Genomic DNA, 16288 nt, shown 5'->3' with positions numbered 1-16288 from the left:
TGAAGGGCCGAGCGACGTCCACAGCCGAGCTGAAGGGCCGAAATCCATGGGTGCAAAACACGGGCCTGCAACACCCCCCACAGACAGGAAGTGGGGCGGCGTCCTCCACGGAAACCGAAAGTGAAGCGACGCAATGTCACAGGACACCGAAAAAAACAGAACAAAAACCCGGGCTGGTGACATGGCCCGCAACCAGTAAGTGAGATGGCACCCCCGTTGAGAAACCGGAAGCAGGGCAGCGTCCCTCACCGAAAAAATGCGGACCGATGTCACCAAAACCACGAAGTCCAGGGACTGTCAGGACGGATTGGCGCGTTGGGAGCCGCGCCTCAAGGGGGGTACTGTCAGGACTCTGCCTGGACTTTGGCCATGTGCCTTTTTGTTTATGTTCTTCATCACATGTCTGCCCCGCCTTTGTATGCTCCTCCCATTTCCACACACCTGTTTCCCATTGTGATTACCCTGCCTATTTAACTGTTGTCTTGTCCTGTCTTTAGTCTATGTCATGTTTAGTGTTCTTTTGTTATTAAACCCTGTTTATTTCACCATCTTGCATTTGGGTCTGGTTTGTCCCGTGTTCGTGACACTGTCCATGCAGATCAATCCCCAGCAGAGTGCGCACCGGGCGACGAGAGTCCAACTAGGGGTAGGGTGTCAGCATTTTTCAGCTGTTGACTTTAATGACTCATATTACATTAGTAGCAGTGTTTAGTAGTAAAGTATGTAAAACAGTTTTATGATCTGGTAGCCTAGTGTTTAAGGTGTTATAGTACTACATGGAAGACTGTGAGTTCAATTCCCCAGTCCACCAAGCTGCCACTGCTGGGCTCCTGAGCAGCCTTCAATTGCCCAGCTGTATAAAAATGAGACAAAAACCATGTAAGTTGCTTTGGATAAGGGTGTTTGCCAAATGGTGAAGTTGATAAAGCTTGTCATGTTCATATGAATAATGAATGTCTCTGTGTGTTAACACAGTTCAGATAAAGAGGAAGAGAAATATCAGTATCAATCCCTCATTTTAAACGATCATGTGGTTTTATTTATACAAAATCTAATTCTTTATGCATTTATGTTTGCTATTTTAACAGGGAATAATCATTAGATCATTCTTAAAGAAAACTCAGTAGAGTAAAATGTTGCTAACAAAATGTTACTTTACATCATTCTCATTTATAAGCCACATTTATTTACTATTAAAATATTTGTGTCTGATAGAAGCCTTAATAGATAGCCAAGGTATTAAGTCACTTACTTTAACAATACACAATGTAAAAAAAAAAGGATTTTAGATCAGTCCAATAAAATTTACAGCTCTCTGTCTTTAATGTGACCCTTCTTCTCAGTGTTTTGGGCATACTTCTGAGTCTCCTTGGTGAACCCAGGCCAATGGTCAGGAGATGAGGTCATGACTAGGGTAATAACTCAGTGTATTCATACACACAAGTACTTTCTAACTATGGAACAAGTCACCTATGACTTCATCTTGTTGAAATTAGCACTTACCTAAACTCACAAAACATGACAGCAGAATTGGTTTCAGCCTGAGAATAGGACATACTGCATTATTTAGGTGACAGGATTATTGCTTAATCATTCCGAATCAGTAGCACACAAGCACGAGCGTGAGAAAATGAGCAAGTCTCTCCATCATCCAAATAAATGAAGACACTGTGAAAGGGTGTTCTGTCCTGCAGCTTCACCCCAACACCACCCACTGGCTTTCACATCCACACACACACACACACACACACACACACACACACACACACACACACACACACACACACACACACACACACACACACACCTCATAACACCAACACTCAGAAGATCCGTTCTTTCAAAGCCATAGAAGACTGTGAGTTTACCACCAGGCCTGGCAATAGCTGTCCTTGTGAGGGCAATTTATTGTTTGCAGCTGCTGTAAAAACAAAATGCATTTTCAATTTTAAAAAAAACTGTCAGTTTTAATTCATGCCACAGAAACCTTATGTGCTAATTGACAGACTCTGCTTATTTTTTTAAACTAAACTGTGAAGCTACATGTGGATTTGCAATCATGCTTTTTTATATATTTAATCCATGGATTAAATGAGTATGTTATTAAACACTACACACTATTTTAACTGACTAAAATGTTTAGTGTGGAAGTATTACTTTAATTATTTTTTTAAATATTTAGTGGAATAATATTATGTACAATAGATACAGAAGGTGAATATAACATTTCTAACCCAATCATATTGGTCCTATACTCAACCCCTGAGGGCTCTATTTGGCAAAAAAAAGAAAATACTGCTAATCCATTTAAATGTAAACATTTCTCTGTCTGTTATATTAACACACTGGGTTGTAGTACAGGTTTTTACAGGTTGAAAGAACAAAGAACAAAAAAAGAACTTTGCTCTGGTTTTAACATGCATGTACTTCATTTTTTTGCTTTAATTTAAACTAAAGGGGATTACCACCTGGTTATTTCCTGTACATCCTATACATATTAGTTTAGGATATGAAATATAAGGCACGTCATATTATATGTTTATGGGTAAACTAAGACCTTGTTCTCTTGTAGGGAGTTTCCAATTGGGAGGTGACGGTAATCATCCTCGCACAGACAGTGTAATTTGCTGTGCACTTGGAGCCACAGTGATGAAGAAGGAGAAAGAGGGTCTCTTTGAAACTCTGTGCTGAGTCTAGGAACACCTGGATCCTTTTCGCAACTACAAAGCAGAAAGACTGAAAAAGAAGCCCTGGTACTGATTAACCAGCCACCCCTCCTTCCCTCTGCCACCGAAGGCGAATGCACAAGAGCAAAAGGCACATACACACACGCACGCACACACACACACACACACACACACACACACACACACACACACACACACACACACACACACACACACACACACACACACACACACTCATGCAAGCACATGAATTATCTCCACTAGATCAGTAGAGATGTCTGCTCCCTTTGAGGGCCACCATATGGATTGATTTTACATTAAAACAAGACTGGTGAATATTAAACACGCTTACTGTAACTGAACTGCTCTCTCTCTCTCTCTCTCTCTCTCTATATATATATATATATATATATATATATATATATATATATATATATATATATATATATATATATATATATATATATGCATTATAGTTTTACAAATAACTTAAAAATAAAAGTGCCTAAACAAATAATGTTTAATACAAAAGTATTTTTGGCATTGTTTTTGTATATGCTCTGGTTTATGTTTTTTTTTTGACAGATTTAAATAGTATTAAATATTTCCAGTACAATTAGCTATGTGATGTCTGAAATTTGTTTAGAAATTGTGGGCATGCTGTTTATAGTACAGTACAACTAACTGAAATAAAGCATTGAACAAAGGCTGATCTTGATTTCTTTTCACAAAAAAAAACCATTTTCTTTTAAACTGTGAAGCTAAAAGTGGATTTGCAATCAAGAATTTTTTTCCATTAAACCCTGGATCTCTGTGACAGGATTCAATATAAGATGTTATCCCAATTCCCTACCCCAAATAACTAATAAAAACTTTAAGTTATATATAAGAATTAATCGTCATACCGGATGTTAATTAAGCAGTATTAGATTTTCTTTATTTTGCATGTGTGAGGTTGTGTGGGTACAGTATGTGTGTTTGAAATAATAGACATTTACGTTTTCAGGAATACCTTTTTTTTATTTCAATAGTACATTTTAACACTGAACATACACACTGATGAATATATAAATACTCCTTACTATTTACAAAAGCATACATCTATCTAAAAAAATATCTGGTCTCTACAGCTGGTATTTATTATACAATAACACATGCAAGCATTTCAGTCATTCCTTGATAATGTCTCTGAGATTTTGGACTTGTCCACTTCTGCACACCATGCTTTGGCTCTTTTGTGTCCCTCCTTATTAACTCTGTCTTGGTTCATTGGCTAAACACTTGTGATGCCACGATAGTCAGCCTAAAGGTGGTCAAAATGTACAGATAAACGGACACAGGGTCGACCCTAAGGTCAAAAAGGGCCCTGAGGCTTTGTGTGTTCTCTAAGCGTCTCCTCTGGGGGAGCGGATTTCGACTGACCCCTGTGACCTTATACGCTTGACCAGTCAACGCCGAGGCTTACTGGCTTACCCTTCAATTCAGTACAAGTGCTTCTGTCATTATGACTCTCAAAAAATCATTTGAATTTGCAAAACAAAATACAATTCGATTGTGTATAGAGATGTACAGTATAGCCCGAACAAATACAATATTCTATAGTCTCTTACAAAGTATATGCTGTTTCAAAGGAAATGCAGTATAAGAGGTCAGTTTCTTTGTAACTGTCCCATATGTGTTTCTCAACCCAATACAGAGGGTCCAGCAAAATCACATAGCATTTTATTTACAGGAAATTTCCTCACAGAGGAGCCTGGCTCTCAACAGCAGAGTATTCGGTCTCAGAGGCACGAGTCACGTCGATTAGTTTGGCCAGGCCACTTTTGGTGGAATACTTAAAGATGAAGGCCTTCATGAGGTCATAGCGGTAGTTGCGGTTGATGAAGTTGTATACAACCGGGTTAACACAGCAGTGTAGCAGCGAGAGACACTGTGTAACATGCAGTGCTACATACAGCGCATTCTCCTGGATGCAGCTCAGTGACAGTGTGTTGAGAAGTGACAGAGTGTCTAGAAGTAGCGTGCCATGGTAGGGTAGCCAGCATACCAGAAATACCACTATGTAGGTGAAGACAAGGCGCCGGCTAGCATTGCGCTCCTGATCCTCTGAGGAGCTGATCGCCCTGGCCAGGAGGGCGTAGAATACAGCAATAACAGGAAAGGGAATTGCAAAACCAAGGATAATGAAGCTCAGCTGAACACCTACAGTCCACTCGTGCATCTTCTCAGCTGGATACATGGATTTGCACATGGTTATATCTGAGTGCGTGGACTTGACGGCCTGTAGAAAGTAAGTCTCAGGCAGGGCAGCGAGCAGTGCCAACACCCATATTCCCACACAGATGACCTGCCTTATCCATCTTCGCTTATTGTGTCCTGCTAAGTCCCCAAAACGAGCCACGGAGAGGTAGCGGTCCACACTCATGCAGGTGAGAAAGAAGATGCTGCTGAAGAGGTTGACGCTGAAGATGAGATGTGTGATCTTACACATGGCATCGCCGAATGGCCAGTGGCCATGCTGGAGAAGTGAGCTGATGGATATTGGCAGTGTTGCCACTACACACAGGTCAGCGATGGCCAGGTTGAGGATGTACAGGTGTGTCTCGTGACGCTCACGGCTGGAGCGAATGTTCACCCACACCACCAGTGTGTTAGCAGCCAGGCCAATGATGAAGATGAACACATAAAGGATAGAGAGGGAGTAGAGCATGGCGTTGTGGCTGAAGGCACTTAGGCACACCATCGTCTCCACTCGAGAGCCGTTCTCCTCCAGGAAGGAGAAGTTCTGCTCTTTCAAAATATCCAGCAGCTCCGTCAGTTCGTTCATGTTCACACTCATGGTGATTTTCCTTACCAAAACTCTTGATCCTGAAATGTAAAACAACCACTGGTGAGTTTTGAGGTACTGGAAAGACATGTACACAGGTCCCAGTTAAGTACTGGGAAGACAGAAAAATGTGCAACAAAGAATGTTTATTTTTAAAAACAACATTCATAATCTAAAACATCTCAAACACGCCAGGGTCCCGTGTCAGAGGGCAGGACCTCATGTGGTTTGAAGGAATTTTTTCAGCCTTATACATAACAGAGAGGCATTTCTCAGGATTGCCTGTAATCTATCAATAGCAAGGCTGTTAAAAGGGGGAATTATCAAAGCTGAAACTTACAGCCTAATGCATCTAAAAGGCATCAAATAAAATTCAAATGATAGAAAGAATGCATAAGTTTGGAGATCCCTCTTCTCTAAGACTGTTATCAGTGTCTTACAATGCTATCACACACAGTCCATTAGGAAAAACAGAAAGGACTGATAACAACATAGCTCCATACATAATACAGGATAAAAACTCTGCATACTGTAGATGCTAACTGGATTATAACTAAGCCTACTATGACAGTTTTATAGCTAAAATCTACAGCTTATGAATTCCTTACTCCTATTGCTCTAGAACCTATAAATAAATAAACACCTAACACCACTTTTCACTTCTCTGTGATATTATGATATCTATAACAAATAATTTGTTAGGTGTATATTTTTTAGTGTATAAGGAAGCACAGTGACAGAAAACAGAAAGCTGTTCTTCCACACTGCAGAGTGACTGAGGGAAAGAAAGAGTTAAAGAAGCAGTATTGCTTGGGAAGTGAAATACTGCATTGAACATGAGCATGTACAGTAAATGATCTGCGCTGGAATTAGGACAGACAAAGAACAAGGGAGAGCAGCATCATGATCGATGTACTGTATAACACATCGTATTATAAAAGCCACTCTGCTGTCTTTAAGAAAGCCAAGTGCATGGAGTATTACACAAAGAATAGTGTAGAACAGATCTGACAAGCAGATCAAAGTTCAGAAAGGTTTTTCTTTTACAGTACAAAACCTTTATTACATACAAGTAAATCCTGCATCTTTAACCTAACCAGGGCCACATCTTAATCTGTTATTTACAAAGAAATGAAAACAAAGTGTCAGCTTCCAAATGGACCACTTGTGTCTGTGTGCGGTGCGCACAGCTGAAGAGCCATTGACTGATATAATCTGTTTAAGTTTGTTTAGCTTTATACCACACCGGCTGGCTGTTCCATGCAAGAAACAGTGATAGCATATAACCCTAATGCCATTAAGAGAAATATGAGCAGAGATGCAGCTGCTCTTAATGCACCACTACAGGATTACCGATGTTACAAAATCACAGCAGCAGTGGAGCCGATAGCCTATACAGCTCTCCTCTGTAATTATTGGTAGAGAGAGACGATGTCAAGCTCCGACCTGGCTCATCAGGTGCAATAAAATGTTGTGGTCTATGAGTGTTCCCCACCCACCTTGTTGTAAAAACTGTTGTGTTTACACTTCTCAGATATAGCGGGCGCCTTTACCTGAACCCCCAGGCCTCAAGGCACAAAGAGCTCCCTGTGTGAATATGGCAACTCTCGACTCAGTCCCCCTCCCCACACTTCTCTCTCTCTGTCTCTCTCTCTCTCTCTTTAAGCCCCCCTGAAACTCCGCATTGTTTTCCTTTAACAAGTTAAAGCATTTGGCTCAGAAAGGAAAGGAATGGTCAGTGGATATTAAACACAATCCGAGCCTAAAAAATGTAGTGAAAGTGTTAATATGCTAAGGCAAGCAGAAATGAATGAAAAACAAGCATTAAAGCAATAGCATAAATCAGAAAAAACCTGGAACATTTGAGAACAAGTTTACACTCCCCAATAAAATTGCCTGCTTATTTACACTTGGAAGAAATGCTGGAAGAGTGCTGAAGGGTAAGAAATATTTGCAAAGTAAAGTGCAATAAATTATCACTAAAAGGTGTCACTGTGAGTAGTCACAGCATCTCACATATCAAAATCTTGCACAGCATTCATGTGAGAACAGATGTACAAAACAGCAGGGTGTGTTCATTCTCCTCTGAGATCATAAATTAAACAAAAAAAAAGATTTTATGGTTTAAAAAGAGAGCTTATGAGTGCAATAAGTCTATTACATTTAACCCAAATGGTTAAGCAGTTCATCAAAGCTTACAAATGCATCCTTCCTAATAATCTTTACTTGTGGCTCAGACAGTGAAATCATTCTTATGATAACTTTTCCACACTGTGATCTTAAAAACGAGGTAATCCGAATTGCTAGAATGTTAATCCGGTTCAGTAGCTCAGAGTATGTGAGGCGCTTAAGCTGTTAAAACCAGTTCAGCACCACATACCCGCCCTGGGACCAAATCAGCTGCGCATGCAGTGAAAACGTCTTCAACCAACGTATAAAGTTAAAATCGCATTGAATTCACCGTAAAACAAGAAAAAGCAGGACACAATCCTTACGTTATTGGTATCGATCTCCAGATTTGCGTGTGTCGTAATTAATCCTGCAGAGTCCCAGGTCTGTCCTAAGCACAGAAGAGTCTGAGAGGGACTGAGAGAGTCTGAGAGAGAGACTGAGAGAGAGAGAGAGAGAGAGAGAGACAGAGAGAGAGAGAGAGAGAGAGAGAGAGATGGTCTCGCTTTGCGCTACTGGCGCTGGTTTATATGCGGAGGAGAGCAGGAACGCCTCCCACCAGCTGAACTGAGGAATTGAACTGTAGAAACTAGAGTTTCTGTCTAGCTGAACAATAATGAGAACGGACGTGCGACACGTCGGATTTCCCCACACGGCAATATAAACACATCATGCAGTTCAAAGAGCATTACGACGTCACAGATAAAGTGCATAAAGTGATTTGAGACACAACCAACAGATTTGAAACTGAACCCCGAGTCGACACTTAAAACCAAACCTGCTCTATTGGGTCTATAAAATTTCTACTTCTCATTTTTACAGGCTGAAAGTGGCAGTTATTTAGACATTAGGTGTTTCATAAGACAAGAATGGGGTCAAATGTGTTTCATGGGTCAAATGCGGTAATGAATTTTGTAATGGTTTTGTATAGTTCTTATTTGTTATTAATCTTTTCTTTTTTCTTTTTTTTTGTATAGCTGTTTAGGGTATATATCTAATAACCCTGCCCAAATAAATAAATAAATAAATAAATAAATAAATAAATAAATAAATAGATAGATAGATAGATAGATAGATAGATAGATAGATAGATAGATAGACAGACAGACAGACAGACAGACAGACAGACAGACAGACAGACAGACAGACAGATAGATAGATAGATAGATAGATAGATAGATAGATAGATAGATAGATAGATAGATAGATAGATAGATAGATAAATATTTTATCAATTTATTTCTGGTTATATACATTTTATCTACAGTATGTTGTACAGGCTAAAGTTGGTACATTGTACAAGCAGGTACAAGTACAGAGAGTACATTCTCTGTATTATATAACAAACTCTCATTTTAGCGTTCTCTGGATTATAATCTCCAAATTCTTGTGTTTCTTAAACCTTGCATTATATTCTTAAATTTTGTTTAGATTTTTATTGTTGTTGTTGTTGTTGTTGTTGTTTTGCTATTTTAATGGTTGACATTTTAGAATTTATTATAATTCATTTTTTAATAATTTATTCTGGATTCTAGTTCAGTAATCTCTATAACGCTGCATAAATTCAATAGACTTTAATGACCTGTTTAATTATGTACAAAAGCATTTTATGAACTACAGGAAAATTATTTTATCCATCTGTGTTATGTGTTATTTTTTTTTTTTTATTTTGTAGTTGTTTGTGATGTTGTTTTTCCTGTTCCGAGTTTAATTTACCGTCTATCCTCTTGGCAAAGGCTCACAGGATTCCAGAGAAGAGGCTTAATATAGGCAGAAAAAGGGTTTCACCTGTTGCTCCAGTGATCAGCTGGCCCCAAGTCTATTGATTTAAGGCTGCTTGCTGGCTCAGATCCACTACATATTGTGCGTAGACACAGAAAAGGGAAGTTTCAAAAATAAAAACAAAACAAAATCATTGACAAAAACTAAATCTTGATTGGGGAAACTAGCTTTTTCCAAGTGAGCTTTAGTTGAGAAAGTAGCAAACAGGCAAGTTATGCATACCGGTGCAAATTCAATTATTTTATACTTCATTCTTTAAGTTTCACCTAGACAGAACACAAAATCTGTTTCAGATTCCATATGTTCCAGTTATTCTTTGGAGTTCATGTCCTATTGTAAATCAACTACAAATTTTGGGCTTTGAAAATATTGTTTTCATTCAGCAATCAGGATGGATCCAAATGCATTCAGTCAGTGCCAGCATTTTCTTTAATGAGGAAGGAGGTGGATCAATAGGCCTTGAGTACGCAAATAAATGTAAGGCATTAAGCAACACCTGACCAAACAATACACACATATTTCCTGTGTATTTGAAGCAAAGTGCAGCTGAACAGGAGGAATGCACATGCAGACAAATTCAGGGCCTGCTATTGGGAATTTCCATTATAACAGTTCACACAGATTATTTAATATAACAGACATAGGTGCAAAACAACAATGATTGGCCAATGATGTCTATTATTAAAAGTAATGGCATTTTGGGGCTAAGGAAGTGACTGGAACAGTAGGTCGATGAACACATGTTTGAAGCACATTTGGTTTCTGTTAGGGGTCCGGTATGGTCAAAAAATGTCAAAATGAAAGATGGTGGAGGGAGGAAAAACTTTTTCTCCGTTATTAAGCCATTTATCAGGCCCCAGTTAGGTTTGCATTCCTGACTTCAATAATTTTTTTCAAGAAGTCTGTTTTTATTTATCCATTAAAATAGAAAGGTGTCTAATCGAAATATTTAATTTCTTCTGCTGAAATGGATTCTTTAAGTTTTAATTTAATATTGTGTGGAGAGGATACCTGTATGTTAAGCTGTTTTTAGGGAATGGACAATATTACAGGAAAGCATGACAGATCATGTATCACCCATAATTATTTTATAATCGATATAATAATCCAAATATTTGTTTCCATTCAGAAGCCACAGGATTATGTTTTTGCCAGAATGCTTTACAGAAAAAAACGTATATGTCTTTACATGTGATCATGTGTTTTCCCATGTGAGCAACGTGTGAAGGTGTGAAGCATGTGAAGGTGCAATCCTTCATGCCATGAAATAAAACTGTTCATGTAAACGTAAATGCATGACATTATGTGAAAGATATGTTATGACCTATACATAGATACGATTGGAATTGGAATTGGAGATGTGTCTGGGGGAATAAGCAAAATGCGCAAAACGGATAGTGTCTAAAAACACGTGTAAAATTGTGGAATACAATTAATTTCTTTAGCTTGTGAACTTCGTAGTTCATTTGAATACAAAGAGCAACCGAGCTGCACGCGCTCACGCCACAGTTTGGGTTGGAGACAGAAGATTTGGCGCTTAACTTTGGCACTTCGCGTTTCTTTTTTTTTTAATCCCTCGATAAGATAAGATGATCACAAAAGGTAACACCTTTAATTACTGCACCGTTGCGGTACATAATTTAACGAGTATTGTCTTCTTCTGTTTTCAAACAGCTCTGTTGAGCCGCGCGCATTCTGTGCTAAGCGCGTCTCCAGCTGAGCGCGCGCTCACATTCACCAGACTTTGATCTCGTCGCCATGGCAGCGACGCGAAGCGTCTAGCAAACTACCCGTGGCGCGAGGACAGGCGAAAGTCAGCAGTTTGATTAGACATGGATGATGGTTTAATATATGTATTTACTTTCGTTATTTCATGTGGGTTTTCCATGCACAAACCCGTGCCTTTGTTTTTGTTGAGCATTTTAACATATGTTTCGCAGTTCGGTGTGGAATATTGTTCCTGAAGCTCTGATACTGAAGCGCACTGACTTGTGGAGAAGTGAAGTGATCGTATAGAAGGATGTCAAACAGGTATGACAAAAACTTCCCGACCTCTTATGTATGATACCATATTAATACATTGCTTCCACAAACAATAGCACTATGTGGAAAGTTAATATAACATGAATGTTGTATATTCTGTATATCATTATCCATATAATGTATAAAATTATCCATTCATTCAATAAAACCTATAATATAGCCTAGAATGCTGTGATTTCATACATGATCCTTGACTGTAGGACAGAAATTTCTGTGTAAATGAAATATGCATGAAACCTAAAGTGCACTCTGCAACCCTGAGGAAGAGTGAAATGTGGGGGGAGTGGGGCTCCATTGTATTCCAGTTCCTATGGCAAATAACAAATTATGGCTCTAGAGCCTTTCCCACAGTATTAGTTGGTTGAATGAAGCTTATGTTCAGCTAAAACCTGTGGCTGAACCAATTCTGAGCCACACATCAGCACACACATTGAGACATCTGTGAAAGTGTAAAGGTCCATCAACAACAACTCCTAGATCACTCTATCAGAAAAAAAGTTATATTCCTTCCATCCCTAGCAAAGCTGTATGGGGTACCTAGAAAAGAATATATTCTTTCATTGCAAAATGCTATTCAGTCCAAGGTAGGGTATTTCCAAAAAAAAAAAAAAAAAAAAAAAGACTCCCTCCCAGTTTTATTGTAAATGTTGCTTTAGAAGCGTCCTTACAGCCTCCACCCACAGCTGCTTCCCAACCCCCCACACACTCCCACTCAATGCTATGTCTCCTTTGATTTTGTCACTCCTACATCCAATGGCGCTTGACAGTGGTTTTGCCCACGCTGAGATCCCACTGTATGGCCCCATCAGAATACGAAAAGACGGTAGTTTCACCCTCGCTCTGAACCCTTTCAGAGATACACAAAGGGGACTCCTACACACAGGAGGGTTAAAAGAGGGCAAAGGGGCATCTATTGGAGCAATGTGTATTCTATTTAAAACATTGAAATGAAAGAAATTAAACTTATCAGGTTTTTATTAAATTGTCTCATAGCATGGTTTACCTATAAGCTTACATTCTTCTTTGCTAGCACTCCATGTTATGTTGTTTTGGTTAATCAGGTCTAAATTGGGGGAAAATACAGCCTGAGGGTACTAACACTGCAATTGACCTTTCAATAAGCTCCCACAGGGCAGGTGATTTAGAGAGGTGTTGTTAGAGACGTTAGTAGGTAACCTGCATCTCTTGAAAGGCCCATGAACATTGCGTGCAAGGTGTAGAAGTAAAAAAAACAAGAGGTGCCATGAAGTGTTTTCAATCTCATAATATACTGACCACTCAGTTCATATATTCATAAAATTAATGTCAAGGTGTAATTTTTTGTGACATGTGTAATTTTTTGGCCTGTCAGTAAATATTAATTTGATTCCTAGTACTGAGGCTTTACTGTTCTGCTGTTCTGCCAACCGTATTATCTGTGGTTGATATTATTTAAAAAAGATATCAATCAGTTTTAGTGTAAACTGAGAGGGAACCTTTAATTAAAAAGAAAAGCTGAAATAACAGCTTGATCAGATTGAAGTGGATTAGCATTTCAAAGTCTGTTATTGCTCTTTTGTGCTCAGCTCTTATGGCAGACTGTGGGCAGATGCCCAGGGGGCCTTGCAGGATCTACTGCAAGACGAGATGCCTCTGTCAATGCCTCATCCTCAGAAGGACCGTTTTCAGGTCTTTCAGACTCTGGCCACTTTCTACCTGCGATACCTCCAGATCTTCCGGGGTCTGGAGGCAGTCTATGACCAGATTGTTCATCCCCAGAAGAGACGTGTGGTGCGACATGTCCTGGAAGGAGTTATGGGAAGATTGGTGGAGCTGAAGAATGAGATGGTTGAGCTAGAATACTCTGAGTTTCACTACTTTGACGACATGCTACAGGACCTTAAGATGACACCTGTAAGTTCACATATACATTATGCAGAAAAAGTTTTTTGCAACACCACTTTCCCAATACTCGGTGAACCTTTATAATAAGTCAGAGCTGCAATTAGTCCATGAGCAAATTTGCATATGAATTAACCACCATTTCTCAATTTACTTCACACATTAAATGAGTTTCACTGTAGAAATAACAACTACTGAATGAACATTGTCCAGTCTAAATCTTAATACTATTTGAATTTAAATCTTAATCTATTCAAAGATGTCATCGTTTCTGACCTAGACTAGACTATAGTACATGCATTTATTTTAATACTTTTAGATTAACCTTCAATAGATTTAGATGTGAGTCATCTTTGAGTCTACAGAGTAACATCTACTTAGATATTTCACTGAAAATATTTTTAGTTTGCCACCTGGTCCAGAAAAACTTCCTCTTTGTTAAATCCTTTTAAAGGGATTTGAATTTAGCAGAAAGGTAAGTGGGGTCACTTGACCTACACCAACAATTCTCTGCAGATTTGCCAGGCCTTGGCCAGTTCCTTTCAAGAGCTTTGATCTAAATTAAATCTTTTGTGCTTTTCACAGGAGGACTTGGAGGTTCCCATCCCACGCTATTTCGTTAGGGAAAGGATGAAAGCGCTGAAAGAAAGAGAGAAAATTCTGGCTCAAATTTTGGCTAAAAAGGGAAATATAGAACAGGAGCCTGTGGGTATTAAACACTTTATCATATTTACTAATATTTCAATTTAGTTTAGTAATTTTCTTATTAATAATAGTGACATAGGACATAGTGTTAAAAGTTGTATTGTACTAAAGTGCTTTAAAATGTTTTTTTGTTTTGTTTTGTTTTTTTATATGGAGTCTTATATTGATTCCTGTATATTGTCTGGTTTTAAACATTGGTATTGTTTAAGGAAGTAATAAAGTACAATAATATAAGATTGTAATATTGTATTTAATACAACAACCAATGGTGGCTATTACAGAATATTGATCTATAATTTCTGACCTATCATAATTGAGAATTACACAGCAGCATAGTATTAACTGTTAATATAAGACTGTCTTATCTCCTGTATACTTTGTATGTGTGTAAATGCTTGCAAATGATTTCAGACTATCATTCAAAAAGAAAAGTAGAACATGAGGAAGCACAAGTCACTCACACTGTTTAAATGATTGTTTTGTTTGTTAAAGGAAAAAGGATATATCACCTATATTAAAGAAAAGTTAATAGCTGGTTGTGCCACGTTTAGCAATAATGGCAACCAGATACTTCTGATAAGTGGGGATCAGTTTTTTCTCATCACTGTGAAGGACTTTTGGCCTACTCTATAGAATCACTTTCATTCAGCTACTTTGGAGGGCTTTAGACTGAACTGCTCATTTAAGGTCCTGCTCAATAGGGTTCAGTTTAGGACGCTGATTAGGCCGAGTGGAATTTTGTTTTTTATGAGCCATTCAGAGGAAAACTTGCTCTCATGTTTCGGATCATTGTCTTGCTGCATAACCAAATTGCACTTGAACTTCAGCTCTGGGACTTATGCATGAATTTCTGGATTTTCTTGTAGAGACCAGAATTCATTGTTCCAGCAATTGTGGCATGTGGCCCAGATCACTACACAGATTTGTAGACAAGGTAGATGCAAGTGCAGATTTAGATTACTGGAAGTGGCAAATCACAAAATACAAAGACTGAGGAAAAATGAGGGTAGTAAAGCAAGAAATGTCCATGAAATAAATTAGATACAATAATATGAACAACAGAGGACATTAGGTAGACACAGAGTGTTCTATAAGATGTGACTTTAGTAGTATTAGACATAAATTCGGATCAGACAAATGATCAGGTGACATGAGAGCCAGGTGATGTGCAGTGGCCCATGGGAGTTATAGTCCTGTGCTGTGACATACAACCATGATACTCATCTCTTCAGGAATTTATTTTGATCACAGCATAGTGTGTTTATTGTTAAGATTTCTGGTAGGCGTCATTACTGGAAATGTTCTTCACTGAGTTCATTGCTGTGTGTGTCTAATCTAACTGAATTCAATTATAAAAATTACATATAGTTAGATTGTTGATTTGACTTAGGGACAAATACTTTTTGCTAGCTGGTGTCAGTTATTTGATGTATTGATGTACTGTACACTAGTACAATACATCATGTGTGCTGTATTATTATGTGTGTTTCTGGTATTGTAGGTCACAGCACATAGTATGACTGTGGAAAGGGCAGTACGATTGCTGCAGGTGAGTGAACGTGCTCGGCAGGGACGTCTCAGAGCTCGTTTTATGAAGGAGATCCGAGATGAGGAGCGGAAAATCCAGCGTCGAGTGATCAACAGCACAGTGGATCACCATCTCTCAGCCACTCTCATACAGAAGGTGCTAAACAACTTAGATTATCATAGTGTATTATGAAATAATTCCTGTGGGGAAAGGTTGCTTTGTGGTTAGCATGTTTGCCTTGTCTCTCTGGGGATTAGGATTTTTATATGTGTCTCCATCCTTTGTATGTGTGAGTTTTCACGAGTTTCATGTGGATCCTCTGGTTTCCTTTCCCAGTCCAAAAACGTGTTTTATGCTGACTGACATCTCTAAATTTTACATATTGTGTGTGTATGCATGTGTGTGCTTACATTGGGTTGGTACTGTACCTTGTCCAGGGTGTGCCCCGAGTCCCCTGGGTTCCCTGTGATGCTGTGTATAATAATCAGTACAGACAACAGACGCATGAATATTATTAATCCCACTTATCTGCTCCTACACAAGACTAGGAAAAACGGTAGCCGTTGTGGGATTTTTTCAATAGTAGATAAATTTTTTAAATTATAATTGAACAACAGATAAATAAATGTTTAAATTCAAAGTTCTGGACCAACCTCAGGAAAAGCT

At 38.6% G+C, this 16288-nt stretch overlaps 2 protein-coding genes and 1 long non-coding RNA gene across 4 annotated transcripts in view; 2 read left to right on the top strand and 1 right to left on the bottom strand.

Moving 5' to 3' along the window:
• Positions 1–509: 509 nt before the first annotated feature.
• LOC125141304 lies at positions 510–3070 on the top strand. Its single transcript, XR_007140691.1, has 3 exons — positions 510–646; positions 749–879; positions 2573–3070. It is a non-coding gene; the product is annotated as an uncharacterized LOC125141304 (long non-coding RNA).
• Positions 3071–3686: 616 nt separating this feature from the next.
• On the bottom strand, positions 3687–8200 carry ackr3b (atypical chemokine receptor 3b). Its single transcript, XM_027133598.2, has 2 exons — positions 8010–8200; positions 3687–5555 (listed from the first exon to the last, which is right to left on the bottom strand). Exon 2 carries the CDS (start codon positions 5524–5526, stop codon positions 4429–4431), a length of 1098 nt encoding a protein of 365 aa, XP_026989399.1. The 5' UTR covers positions 5527–5555; positions 8010–8200; the 3' UTR covers positions 3687–4428.
• Positions 8201–10983: 2783 nt separating this feature from the next.
• iqca1 (IQ motif containing with AAA domain 1) overlaps positions 10984–16288 on the top strand; it is a 43800-nt gene continuing 38495 nt past the window's right edge. For both annotated transcript variants that reach the window (XM_047813106.1, XM_047813105.1), the window contains exons 1-4: positions 10984–11496; positions 13074–13401; positions 13975–14094; positions 15596–15778. In XM_047813106.1, coding sequence (XP_047669062.1) covers positions 11486–11496; positions 13074–13401; positions 13975–14094; positions 15596–15778 — 642 coding nt within the window. In that variant the 5' untranslated portion in view covers positions 10984–11485. The remainder of the gene's footprint in view (positions 11497–13073; positions 13402–13974; positions 14095–15595; positions 15779–16288) is intronic.

Source organism: Tachysurus fulvidraco, chromosome 5, assembly GCF_022655615.1.
Source record: "Tachysurus fulvidraco isolate hzauxx_2018 chromosome 5, HZAU_PFXX_2.0, whole genome shotgun sequence".
In the NCBI taxonomy this organism is placed as follows: Eukaryota; Metazoa; Chordata; class Actinopteri; order Siluriformes; family Bagridae; genus Tachysurus; species Tachysurus fulvidraco.
This window is presented reverse-complemented; position numbering and strand designations above follow the sequence as displayed.

What these genes read in the sequence shown, in the direction of transcription:
- ackr3b (XM_027133598.2), bottom strand. Translation starts at nt 5,526, where the DNA reads ATGAGTGTGAACATGAACGAACTGACGGAGCTGCTGGATATTTTGAAA.